The following is a 13,827-nucleotide window of genomic DNA, read 5'->3' as shown; positions in this document are numbered from 1 at the left end:
TTACTCCCTTTGCTCCTCCTTAATTGCAGATCTATCGGGATCGTGAGCGGGAAAGAGATCGCAGTGTTCCGAACATCCACGAACTAACGACGCGAACCGTTTCCATGTCTCGGGATCAGCAGATCGATCATGGATTCGGTATCTGTGTCAAAGGAGGCAAAGACTCAGGTATGTCCCCCCCCCCCCCCCCCCCCCCCCCCGCGCCCCCTGCCCCGGGCACTCTATCGCCCGTTCAATGACAGATTGAGAGCCACGCCCAGTCCAGGCCTCTTGCTGTTTGATTTGATGTCACGCCCAGTGGGTTTAGGCCCTACCCCTCCTCCTCCTCCCCTAAGTCTCTCTGTCTCTGGTTTAGCTTGAGGAACCACTTTCGTGCAATTTAGTTTTCAATTTCGTTTTATATTGTCGGTTATTCGGTTCTCCGTTTCTCCGTTCCTCCAGCAATCCATCCGCCGTGTGGGTTTTGTTTGTGTTCGACAAACCGCCAGAAGCTTTGACATTTTCCAAGTGCATTTTTGCACCTGACTACCTTTTCGGCTAACCAGCTCTTCCTGCCTCCACGTCAGGCACATCAGGCACATCAGCCACACATCCGCAGTACCCCTGACCCTTGCCCCTGTCCCTGTCCCTGCCCCCCTACCTGTCCCCTTGGACAGCCCTCCTTCACCGCCAAAGACTGCGCCTCTTTCATTCCCATTTCCTGGTGTGGGTAGAATTTATTTTTAGTTTGCAATATGCGGACGGGGCTTTAAAATCGATAAAAATCTATTTAAGTTGCCCCCGTATGCAGGCAGGCTCCTCCTCGTCCATTGCTTCTGTTTCCCTATCTCTTTCTGGCATTGTGGCACACACACACACACACACACAGCCACATGCACATGTGCTTTATAAATTAAACATAAAATGGCTGCCGCACTCCATCCTCAAACCACTTCCAGGCAACTTGGCAGAGCTTAATGAAAAACCAAGGAAGGAATGGGGGGATGGTGGATTTTTGTTAAAAATTCAATGTCTGAGCTAATTGATTCCCTTCCTTTTGTTGTTTTTGTGGGCCTCCAGGCTTGGGCGTCTACATCTCACGCATCGAGGAGAATTCGGTGGCCGAGCGCGCCGGACTGCGACCCGGTGATACAATCCTAGAGGTGAACGGCACCCCATTCACCTCAATCAATCACGAGGAGGCGCTGAAGGTGAGCATCCATCGAAATAGCCCACAAACAAGCCTATATATTTACATCTCTTTTTCTATATTTATAAAAATAACGTACCCATATATTTTGTAGTAGCTAATGTTCTCTATTCTTAGACAAAAATCGATTAGAGCATGCAGAAAATTACTAAGTAGTCGAAGAACTCTCCACCTCTCAAAGTAGAAACATTATGGACACTGTATGGAATGATGTCCTCATTGCTCACTGCTCCCTGCTCCCTGCTCACTGCTCACTGCTATGCTATGCTCCATGCTCCATGCTCCATGCTCCATGCCCATCCTGCGCCACTGACAGCAATGTCAAACTCATCTCCTTTCAAAAATATCAAATTTTATTGTACACTTTATTGATTTTTAATGCGATTTTCTTGAATAGAGCCCCTAGACCGGGCCGCTTCGGCTCTCTCAATCGTTGTCCCCCTTAATAGTTGCCCCTAATAGGGTCCCATCCATCAGGCTTTTATATGCATATATGTATGTATACATATATAGAAAACAAGTAGACTGTATTCAGTAGGCCAACATCTTTGTCTTTTATGGCCAACACTCGGCAGAACTTGGCAACGAAAAGCAGAAGGGCTGCCTTTGCCTTTGCCTCTGCCTCTGCCTTCCCCTCCGCAGCTGTCCAACAACGAAAGTCAATTTATTGTAGGATATTTTATGTGACACGTTCTGATAGTCAATATAATTCCTCATATATGGATACGACAAACTAGATTGCTGAAAAGAGGGAGAGCCACTGCCACTGCCACTGGCACTGGCCCAGAGACATGTTGTGCCATTTCTCACGCTCTTCTACCAATTTAAACTTTAACCATTTTCGATAAAACTTGCTTTTGAAACACATATGTGTCTGTGTATGGCTATGGATAAGGATATGGTGTGGGGTGGCCCACCCCCTTTGCGGCCCGTTCTATCATTTGGATCAATTTCTGTCTGCTCTAAACGATTTTTACCGTAGTTTTTCTTATGCAAATACATACAATAAATATACATATATACATACGTATACTACCCTTGTGCACTTGATACTTTTTGTATGAATAATTACTAAAACATTTGAGAAACGAAAAAGTATTAAAACCAATAACACACTAATACAAATATACACTGAGAAAAAATTGGCAATAGATTAGTCGCATTTTGTATCTGAATCGTTTGTGTATATATCATTGCTTTTGGATTTACTTTATTTCATTCGAAATATATCATTTCTGTTCATCTTCTGTTGACCGGAAAGGACCACGGAAGGACTCTGAGTAGATGATAGCTGGGTATCGATAGACCATTATTATTCAGCAGCTAGGAAATGTCCCTGTGAAGAGTCCGAAAAATAAACCGCAAGAGCCGCAAGCTGCTGGAAGGGGGGCCAGGGGGGTCCCTGGGGGCGACACCTGGGAGGATTCACAGGACGACGACGACGACGACGACCCGTTTGCACGCAGCACAGAGCAGCACCCTTGGACCCACACAATTTTGCACACTCTCACATTAGTTTCGTTTTTATTTTTGGTCAGAAACAATTAAAATAATGACAGCAGCAGCGGCAGCAGCAGCCATGAAACCACAAAAACCAACAGCCAACAGCCAACAGGCAACAGCAAAGCGGGCGGGGGACTAGGGCCATGCTACGGGACACGCCCACAATTTAAGTTAATTAATAATTTCGGAATTTGTTCGTAAGGAATTTTAGTTTTCAAATTTTTGCAAAGTAATTTTTGTAATCAAATTATTTTTGTTTGGGTTTTTGGTTTGTTGTTTGATTTAATTTTGTACTTTTTGCTCCCGTTTCTCTTTTTGCTCCTTTGCTCCTTTACTCCTTTACTCTTTTACTCTGTCTCTCTTCTTGTTGGTTCGTTCGTTTTCTGCTCGCATCTGTCCTCTCTTTTGTGTCTCTTCTATTGCCACATTTTTTCTTAACGCAGAGATGTGTGCAGATATTGAAATCGTCACGTCAAATCAGTATGACGGTGAGAGCCCCGCCCACGCTGAACTCGACGGCGCCGCTCCATGGATTCGGACCACCCTCCCGCGACCCCATGTACGCGTCGATGGCACCACCCCTGCATCCACAGAATCAAGCGGCGGCGGCCTCGGGACAGGGCCTGCCCTTCCGGCAGACCTGCTCCTGGATGGATCGGCACGGCAGGCCCGCCTCGCCGCCCATGGAGTACGGGGGCCGACGGAGCGACCGGCGCGATCGGTAGGTCCCGAGCGCTGGGCAGGCCCCAAAATCTCTCTTCTCCACCTATAACCGTCTTTCACCCCCTCAGGATACGTCGCGTGGAGCTGCTCATAGAGCCGGGACAGTCCCTCGGCCTGATGATACGCGGCGGCGTGGAGTACGGCCTGGGGATCTTTGTCACCGGCGTCGACAAGGACAGTGTGGCCGATCGGTGTGGTCTGATGATCGGCGACGAGATCCTCGAGGTCAACGGCCAATCGTTTCTCGATGTGACGCACGACGAGGCCGTTGGTCAGTTGAAATACCACAAGCGCATGTCGCTGGTGATACGTGATGTGGGCAAAGTGCCGCATTCCTGTACCTCCATCGAGATGGAGCCCTGGGATGCCTACAGTCCAACAGGCACAAGGTGAGGATGCCCGCTCGCCTCTCACGGGACGCTCCTAATTCTGATATATATCCGAAATACCTAGGGCACGCCGAAAAGGTCAGATTGCGACCATGGTGGAGGAGAAGGCCCGCTCTCTGCTGCCCCGTCATCACTTTGCAAGCCTCTCCTACTATATTGCAGAGTATAGTGGGAAAGCAATGACCATAGATGCCTTTGTTGCCGTCTTACTAGAGATGTTAGATACGTACGAAAAGGTATGCTCTGGAAGGCTCATCCATTTATTGCATTTATCTGATTGTTATACCCCTACCAGCACACGCTAGTGACGGAGATCCGAGAACTCGTGTTCCCCGAGGATCGCACGCGATACGATGAGCTCGTCTATCGCCGGGAACGCGATCCTTATAGCGTGGACAGGCATCGGGTGAGTGACCGTCACCATAGACCATAGACCATAGACCGTAGACCTGCCTCTAACTTTGTAATTAAACGCATGTGTTTAACGCCTCTTCCGTTTAATCTTTTATAGCGTAAGGGAGACCCCGCCCGTGATTTGCCGGTAAGCTTTTTAGAAGATTTATTCTACGACACAGACACAATATATACTTAGATCAGAGAGACCCCGTCCCGTCTCTCGCCTCACACCCACACGCCACACGCCACACACCACACACACACACACACTGAGCATGTTCAGGCAAAAGTGTGCAGATCTAACAGCCGTCTACTGTGTACTGTCTACCACTATATATATATATAGTAGACATATGTCTACTCTCTCCAACGAGATGTTGTTATTATTTAGTAAATCTTTCTCTTGTTGTTGTCGTTGTTGATTGTTGATTGTTGTATGTTTGTAACTTTTACTTTAACTTTAAACGATTTATCTGTAGACTAAATACATAAATAACACTGGACAAAACCAAAACCAAAACGAAACTTGTAGTTTAATTAATGAACGAGATCCGTATCCACTTAATAGCTGTGTTTAGCCCGAAACTAAACTAGCCCTTGAAACTCGAAACAAAAACCTGTTAATGCTTCATTTCATTTAATTTCCACAAAAAGCTGCATGTTATTATCTTACTCGTACTCGTACTCCTCTTTCTTTCCGGTTCAGTTGTGACAGTTTTCTTTCAAAAATTTCTTATTCGCTTACCTCTCTGATTCGGCCCCTTGCTAAATCCACACGAAAACAATCAGAACAGAAATGAAACGAAAACGAATGTCAATTTTTACAAGAAAACCACGCCTCTAAGTATAAGTACAAGTACAGTTGCCTCCAAAACAGGGTATGAATCCTTAGATGTAAATAGCAACAAAAAATTTGATCGAGGCAAAGCAATTTCCACAACAAAACAAATTGCCTTTGGGGGTATGTGGATGTGCTCCACTCGTTATCTATAGTTCTATAAGCATTAAAAATAATACTGTAAAATAACAAACAACAAAATATTCTATGTAATCCCACAAGAAAAATGCACCTGACAGAACACCTAAACAGTCGAACAGATGAAGCACCCCACATATCAATATAAATATAAATATAAATATACTATATATTCTATATGGCTAAATATCAAGAGAAGCACTCCCACTCTCTCTTCCTCTCTCTCCCTCTTTCTCTGTCGCTCTAAGACACTCTCTCGATCTGTCTCTATCTCTGACTATCCTCAGTAGAACAGAACTCAACAAAAGCTTTGTACTAGAACCCAGCTTCACTCCACAACTCCACCACTCCTCACTCTCCACTCACTCACTCAATCTATCAAAACTGTCAAATCTATAAAATCTGTCAAATCTGTCACTGCCTCTCCTCACTGTGTCACTCGCTCTCTGAAATCGTATGCAAAACACCAAATCGTTCGTTTCGTTCCATTCCGTTCCATTACGTTCGTTCCGTTCCGTTCCCCCAACAGGTAACAGCTGACGATTTGGAGATTATAGCCGCCACCGGACGTAGTCCCTCATCGGACTCGGGACTGGGCATGACCGTAACGGATATACACAAACGGTACCTTGAAAATAACTCCAGTCTGACCATTCCACTTGTCCTCCATCGCCACCTCGCCACCTCCCCACTCCCTAACCACTCCCCCCACCCACTACCCCACACTACAGCCCCATCAGTAACTGTTAACTGACATATCGTATATTATATATGATGTATATATGTATATGTATATGTGTATATGAATTAGACCCGCAATCCAGTTGCCATATCGGCCCATGTCGGCGGGACCAATACTGCATCGCGCACAGCCAGCATCACATTATCAGACAGCAAGTAACCAATCTTCATCATCATTATCGCCACCACCACCACCCCAACAACAACAACAACAACAGCAACAACAGCAACAACAGCAACAACAACAGCAACAACAACAGCAGCTAAAGCATCAGAAACAGCAACAGCATCAGCATCAGCAACAGCAACATTATCCACCTCATCATGCCTCATTGCGTCATCTGGGTGGCATCAACATCAACAGCATCAGCAGCGGCAACGTGGGATCTGTGCCTGTGCGTCATCATCATCCTCACGAACAGTTGGGACCAAATCAGTTGCAATTCAAGCAAACCAAAGACAATCAGCAACAGGTCAGGAATGAAGCGTGCGAACGTGAACCCAAACAAAAAGTGTAGCAAACCAAGCCAAAAACCTACATACTCGTACAATAGCTAGCCCTCCCCCACTCACTCACTCACTCACTCACTCACTCTTCGATTACTTTCACTATTGTGGGAAACTCTGTGCTTTCTACTAGAAGTTTCCCACCGACAAAAATTCTTTGTGCAAAAATTTCCGAGCATAAAAGTCTTTCGAACCATTTCTATAAGTATTTATGAAAATATTCTGTAGTTTTCTTCAGAACTTGTCTCCCTTATTGTTTATTTCATTTTTGTCTAATACTTTCCCTAAGCTCGATTCCCATTATATGTGTGTAAACATCTAATGCAGCTACAAAATTCTAATACCCCCCGAAATGGGGTATGCAAAATTGACATTCGGGCCCAAAAGATCGGCGCGTTTTTAAGGGTTTCAGTTCTCTTTCTCTTCTGTCTGTCTGTTTAATCTGTTTAATCTGTTCTATTTATCCTTCTGTGTATTGTGTGTCTTTGTGTCTTTGTGTGTCCCGTCTGGTGTATCTTTTTTGTTGTTGTTTTTTTCATACTCTGTTTAATGTGGTTTATGTTGAAGCGTTCTCTGTTTCCGGCTATGTTTCTCTTCCTTTCTTAAATGTTGTCCAATTGGCTGTTAATTGTTGTAAAAGTACTCTACTCTAAAGTATAATCTTGAGTCACCAAAAACAAACAAACAAAAAAAAAAGCATACCAGAAGCTGAAAAATATTTTTGTAAATTCTTTCGTCCCGGCTAGGAATACGGCTGTGATGAGCATAGAACTAGAGCTCGCCGTGGAAGCGAAACCCTATTACCGGAATACGAACAAGATACGGTGAGTAAGCGAAGCGATTGGAGCGTATTCTGTAGGGATCCAGAGAACTGCAAAAGATTTAAGTAGATCGCTAAAGGTCATCGCATTCTGGTGATCATCAAGGGAGGGATGTAGCTTCCTGAGATTTCATTCATCTTCCAGGTCATATCTATCCTCAAGACATCTCTCATACTTTGGATGGTTGTCTCAACTTCATCCCATAATGAAACACACCATTGTATCAGCACACCTCCCTATGCTACCTTATCTTATACAATCTATACAATCTATCCAATATACTCGTACTTGTACTCTTGCCTTAACCCAGACATTTAAGACACCCTCAAGCCAAACTCTACAACTTTTTGTATACTTTATTCTTTGCATCTATATTGTATATTTATGGTATCTAAAACTAACTAAACACTAAACTGAATCACTAAATTATGCAATTATAAGTATGTATGTATCGTATATATAGCAAAAAAAAGATATATATATGTATGTAGCATGTGCATATAGCCAATAAGTGTAAGCAATTCGATGCCAGGTCAAACAGACCGCAGACCGCTCCCTGCCGCTACTCCTTCTCCGCCTCCGCCTGCTTCTCCTCCTCAGATCTTGTCGTGCATGGAGGCCTCCTCGACGGACCATGCTCCTCCACCGCCTCCGCCTCCTCCTCCACCGGCCACCATGGGCAGATGGTAATCACGCGGCGGCGTAAAGGGTCGCACAAAGTGTCGCCACGGCCGCTGATGATGATGGGGGGGCGTGGGCGTGTTGGAGGTGGTGCTGGAGCTTGTCGATGTGCCGCCTGCCACCGCATGTTGGTGTTGCTGGTGGCAACTGTTGGGCTCGAATTTCGGGCGTGGTATGCGCAATTGTTTGATCTCCGTCAGATAGGTCTCCATGTTGGCCCTTCCTTCCTCTTCGGGTGCCTCGTCTGCTGTCGTGTCCTGTCCTGTCCTGTCCTGTCCGCCTGTTGGGGTTTGATTTGTTTAAATGATTTGTTGTTGTTTAACCAAGTTGCAATCAATGTGGAAGTGGACACTGTTTGAGTGTTTTGTTTGCCAATGCCAGTCGGCTGGAAAACTCAGTCTAATGACCAGCTAGAGGTAGAGGGGGGTGGCGAAAAGCGTTTAGCAAAGAGAAGGAATCCATGCGATTATGGGCTGAGGGCTAAGCTTGGGGAAATCCTTCAGTGAACTTTCGGCTTTGGAGTGCATACAATATTCGGAAGTTTACAGTAGAAATTACACTCAAGAAGAGAGCGAACTCCTAGCCACCTAAGACTCATGCGATTACCAAGTACTCTTTCGATGGAACTTGCTGTTGAGTGCAGATTTGAGGCCACACTTAAATACTACCCAAAAGAGTCCTGGTTGAAGCCCCAGGATCCAGCTCCCAGCTCCCAGATCCGAGATCCCAGCCCTTTCAAAGTTCTAATGAATGGTTCCCCCCCTTTGAGCGAACTTCCTCGAGTGGTGTTTGTTTCGTCAGCGCCGCTCCTTCAGCTGCTGCTGCTGTTGCTGCTGCTGCTCCTCCTCTGCAGCTTGTTGAGTGCAGCAAAAGTGAAAGCACACTTACCACAACCCCTCCCCATTTTCACAGTGCCCGCCACACTCACCACGCCACACCCCACTCCACGCTGCTTAAGATGTGTGCGTGTGTGTTGGCTAGAAGACAAGAAAATTGCAATAATTTCCGCAAAAGGCGTTCAACCGTATCACATGCATCGTCAAGTTCAGGGCAGGATTTTCATTTGGCTTGGCTTGAAATTGATTCGGACTGCAACAGAAAAAGGGGAAATGGGGGAAACAGGCAAAGAAGGGGCCAAATGAGGAGCTAAACTGCTGGCGATCCGCTTGCTTAGCCCTGTTTACACAGCTGACACCATTTGGGCCCGGCTTGACCAAAGCCGATGAACGATGGCCGATGAACGGGTCCAGACACGGACCGGCGGACAGGCAGCATCGAGTAACCAGTTTGATTTCAACTACAACTGACAAACAACTTTTTGTTGTAGCTGTTTACTGTGTCTTGTGTTTGTCTCTTGGTCTGGTCTGGCTTATGGGACACTCACTTTGTATACCCTTGATTGGGGGCAGGGTACTACGATTTCTGATCAGATGAATCCCCACAAGATCGCAATATCATATAGCTTCTTTAGAGGTTATCGGTCGAAGATAGACAGTTCTACATGTATAGATATCGAAGCCAGCTGCCGTAGGTTCTGTCCATCTTCAAAGGGTATCCACCAGCTTCGGTCCACGCAACAAGATTTTCTTTCTTGTTTCGAAATTACAGAGTAAGTTGGGGGCAAAGAAAGAGAGACAGGGAGAGAGACAGAGAGAGAGAGAGGCAGGGAGAGCAGACGAGACCAAAAACTCAAAGTGGGTCATTAGAGAAATGTACTAAATAAGGTACAAAACTTTGTCAAGAGCAAACATAAATGGAAAGTAAATTGTTGCCACCAGAAAGGGATGGAGATAGAGAGAGAGAGAGGGGGGGCAGGCAGAGGGGGAGATAGAAAAAGTTGTTTATAATGTAAATAAAGCATTTGGATGCGTAGCAAAGAAACGAAAGACAAACCGAAATCCGGTCGGTCCACAAATTCAATGAGTGTAAAATGTAATTATGAGATGGAGATTGAAGACTCGCCGATGGAAGACTTGTTTGTTGTTAGACTTTACCGCCCTCCCCCCTCCGATACCATCGATAGGGAGAGCCCTAATTGTGGCTAAAGAGCACAGCAGAGGGGCCTGTTCTTTAAAGTTGGTTAACCGTTATGACGAACACTCTTTGGCTTGTCATCTCTTGACATCATTAATTATCTGCAACCTGTGATCTGTGATCTGTGATCTGTGATGGGGGGCCCCAGTGGGGGTCTCTCACTCCAGAGTCTAGACGAAAGAAGTTTTGGGTTTTGGGCAGCAACAGAATCACCCATGGAACGACAAAGTCCAAAGCCTTTTATGGGAAAGTATCGCATGGATATCGTATTTATTTGTTATTGAAATTAATTTACGCAAAAAATGATTGATTGATTGATTGATGGATATTTGCACTGTGTGTGTGTGTTGCTGGTTCGAGTTTCTGCCCCATTCGCTGTGTTTTTCTGATGACAATTTGTAAATGTAAAATGTTGATGGGAATTTCATTGATTTTGTATTTAATTTGTTCGACCTTGTAGTAGCATTAATGAAATCCCGCTTTTGGGATCGAAATACATTGGGCAACGAGCGGCATCGATGTGGTGGACCAGTCTGCAAATCTCCTCCCCTCACCGCTTGAATGCGTATCTAATGACAGAGTGTTGCCCCCGTGATCCCACCGCAATCCCCCAACTGCCACGCAACGAGGTCAATGGCATGTGCCATGAATGATGATTGCCAGCTTTTCGATTCAAGTTACACAAAATTCAGCGATGGCTAGAGCCAGCCAGCAACGAGACAAAAACTTGACTGCAAAACTTTGCAAAGTCATAAATTTGATTGATTTTGAAACGGTCGCCCGAGCAGCTTACAGCAAAAAAAAAAGAAAAAAGAAAACTGATTGAAAAATTTGAGGAATTTCGAGGGGAACAAAATGGTACAAAGATGAAGTGCGTAGGGAAAAATACAGTTAAATGGGCTGGCAGCAGACAATTGACTGGAAGTTTTCTTTTCTTTATTCTTCGGAAAATTCTCTTTCTTTGTTGTACTCGTTTCAGTCTTTTTGTTTGTGAAAGTTGTGCTTCCCGGTTTCAGAGTTCGAGTTTGGAGCTGGAGTCGCAGTTGGGGTTGGAGTTGGACTTGGAGTTGTTCCTTTTGGTTCTGGTGAAACTTTTTCCCTGGGTTCTGTGCTCGTCTGAACCTTTTTAAACTTTTCCAAAGTCAAACAAAAGGTGAGCATTTAATTTGTTCTCTAATTCACACTATTGTTGTGACTCTGACTGTAGCTCTGGCTATGGCTATGGCTATGGCTCTGGCTGTGGCTTTGGCTCTGGCTGTGATGAAGTCAGATCTCTGAGATGTCGGTGTTGGCCGGGCTTTGTGTTGTGACAGTGTGTCTATGAATAATTTTGTTCACATTTCGGGCCAGCGCTCGTTGACCCACAAATAATAAGCTGACAGCTGACTGGCTGGACGAATATAATTGATCAATATGGCCAAGACTATGCCGATCAGATTGGATCTGATGAGAATTAGGTCAGGTTGGTTAATTGGAAGCTGTTTGGGTTCAGGTTGTAAATATTTACGGAAATTTCAGTTCCATTTGATGTCTTTCCAATGGCAATTACTTTTACGGCTTTCAATTCCCTTCATTGTCCATTAAAACTGTACTTTTATGTAGTTTTCTTTCGAGCCTTCGGCTTTCCTTCCTTTCCGCTGGCTATCCAATGGCCAATGGCCAATGGCCTTTCTGGGTCGGAATGTTTAGCAACTATTCAGCTGCCCTGCCACTTAGAACCCCCCATTTCCGTCAGCAACTTAATTACGAAAAAGAAAGACAGATCAGACCAGACCGGGCCAGAACAGACCAGACCAGACAAAGAGAAGTCAGTCAGTCAGTCAGTCAACAAATCAACTGAAACTCGACTCCGGCTCCGACTCCGACTCCGTCTCCATCTCCGGCTCCGGCTCTTCTTGGGCAATTAAAAACATAAAACAGCAAGCAAGGAAATTAGCGCAGCCAAAAACAAAAACAAAAACAAAAAGGTGAGAAACACAAGTTAATTGAATGCAAAATGCAAAGAAATAAAGCTGCCGACACATGTCCGACATGTGGGGCTCTGCAGCAATTGTTGTTGCCACAGTTCCAGTACCCCAAACAGACGGCCGATGATGATATAACCCATGGCAAGGCAGGGAAGCGGAGGACAGGGCACCGTATCGCATCGTATCGTATCTGAAGGGGGCAAATCAGGGACGACTTCTGCTGGCATTACTCGTATTTATGCAACAATTTGGCCGCAAACAGAGCGCGAAATGTAACGAAACGCGAGATTTGTCAACTTGTTTGTGTGTGTTCAATTGAAACCTCGTAATACGCACTTTGTTTGCTGGTTAGCTTCGGTCCGCTTTTCGATCTACTAAGCTCGGTATTCTTCTCTGGGCTCGAACCTCACGCTTGGAGCGACGACGCGCGACTGAAACTGCAGACTTTGCTGAAGGTAGAGCTGTGGCTGGAGCTGGAGCTGGAGCTGGAGCTGTGGCTGGAGTGGTTGCTGTTGCTGCTGCTGCTGCCAAAAGCCAGTCACAGCCACAGCCACAGCAGACAGCGACAACAGAAGCAGCGGCGGCATTGCTGCTCTATCTCAGAGAGAGTTGTACAGAGTTCGCGTTGGGTTTGCCTACGAAAAGGCAAAAGGTATTGGGATGTTGTAAGAATCCCACAACGGATACAGGGAATGGTCGAGTGAAGCCTAGTCTAAGTTTTGGATCAGTATCTTTTCAGGTAAATAAGTATCTAAGAGTAGGTATTCCTTGAACTTCAAAGAGTATCCACTGGTTGTCTTCAGGGAAAACTCCCATTTCATCTTGTGTTTTGTTTGGTTTTTTGTGGCGTTGGTTGGGTTTTGCTTTCTTTGATGTCGGTCGGGCCACTGAACGAGCGTTTTCCAAGTTAGTTTTTTTATGGCCTAGTAATGTAAGAAATTACCCACAGCGACGACAACAAAGCCACTTGATACACAAAGATTGCCAATATTTATGGCTAAAAATTATACTGTACTGCAATTATATCTAAGATTTACTAGCTGTGAAGTATGGAATTGTAAGCTTTACGCAACGGTCAGCACTGGGGTGACAGATACTCGTAAGTGCTTGTAAAATGTATCTCTGTATCTGCGGGATACTGTGTAACTGCAGCTGACGGCCACTGCAGCTGTGCTGCTGTTTTCCATTTTCCGTGTTTTCCGTTTATTCCGTTTTTGTTTTTTCTGGTCTTTTGTTTGGTTTTTGCTTTGCTCTGGCATGACGCAAACAGAAAACTTTGTCTGATGGCCGGAGAGGCGTTTGCATTTGGCATTGAAAAGAGATGATGTTCATTTAATGTGACGATGTGATAATTAATTTGTCTCTTCTGGAATTTCTTCTTCTCTCTCTCTCTTACTCTACATTGCTCCCCTGGTCATACGCTGCGTATGCGCAATCGAATCGGATCGAATCGGTACGGCTGGATGATTGGGAAACAGGAACAGGTAAGCAATTGGCGTTCGTTGGCTGCTCGCTGAATTCGTCGTTTGTTACACTTTAAGCACTTTTTCGAAACTATCTTTTCCACACAAACACACACACACACACACACAAAACAAAACCCAAAGCATACACATACACACACAAAGACACCTACAAACCATAACATAACATAACATAACAAAAGAAAACCCCAATAAGGAAGCAATTGTAGCTAACCAAAAAAACAAAAAAAAAAAGAAAAAAAACGAACAGAAAACTCTTGTAAATACTCTAAGCCCGCTGCTACTCGTTTTGAGCCAAGTTTTGACTCCAACTAATTTCGTTGCTGGCTGTAGCGTGTGCATAATTTCCAAATGCAAGTGGGCCGATGAGGGGTGGCCTCTGGGGGATGGTTACGTGCCACATGAAGCTTTTGAGG

At 45.1% G+C, this 13,827-nt stretch overlaps 2 protein-coding genes across 2 annotated transcripts in view; one reads left to right on the top strand and one right to left on the bottom strand.

Moving 5' to 3' along the window:
- Positions 1-13,827, top strand: part of LOC113566567 (whirlin) — a 30,537-nt gene that overhangs the window by 11,149 nt on the left and 5,561 nt on the right. The window contains exons 3-13 of the mRNA XM_026992738.1: positions 30-168; positions 1,060-1,190; positions 3,136-3,413; positions 3,484-3,804; positions 3,869-4,040; positions 4,100-4,210; positions 4,316-4,345; positions 5,706-5,800; positions 5,988-6,104; positions 6,201-6,390; positions 7,171-7,248. Coding sequence (XP_026848539.1) covers positions 30-168; positions 1,060-1,190; positions 3,136-3,413; positions 3,484-3,804; positions 3,869-4,040; positions 4,100-4,210; positions 4,316-4,345; positions 5,706-5,800; positions 5,988-6,104; positions 6,201-6,390; positions 7,171-7,248 — 1,662 coding nt within the window. The remainder of the gene's footprint in view (positions 1-29; positions 169-1,059; positions 1,191-3,135; positions 3,414-3,483; positions 3,805-3,868; positions 4,041-4,099; positions 4,211-4,315; positions 4,346-5,705; positions 5,801-5,987; positions 6,105-6,200; positions 6,391-7,170; positions 7,249-13,827) is intronic.
- On the bottom strand, positions 7,774-12,387 carry LOC6602270. The gene is made up of 2 exons (XM_002027283.2): positions 12,264-12,387; positions 7,774-8,206 (listed from the first exon to the last, which is right to left on the bottom strand). Exon 2 carries the CDS (start codon positions 8,136-8,138, stop codon positions 7,842-7,844), a length of 297 nt encoding a protein of 98 aa, XP_002027319.1. The 5' UTR covers positions 8,139-8,206; positions 12,264-12,387; the 3' UTR covers positions 7,774-7,841.

This window comes from Drosophila persimilis, unplaced genomic scaffold (genome assembly GCF_003286085.1).
Source record: "Drosophila persimilis strain 14011-0111.01,24,50 unplaced genomic scaffold, DperRS2 tig00000780-arrow-arrow-pilon, whole genome shotgun sequence".
Classification (NCBI taxonomy): domain Eukaryota; kingdom Metazoa; phylum Arthropoda; class Insecta; order Diptera; family Drosophilidae; genus Drosophila; species Drosophila persimilis.
This window is presented reverse-complemented; position numbering and strand designations above follow the sequence as displayed.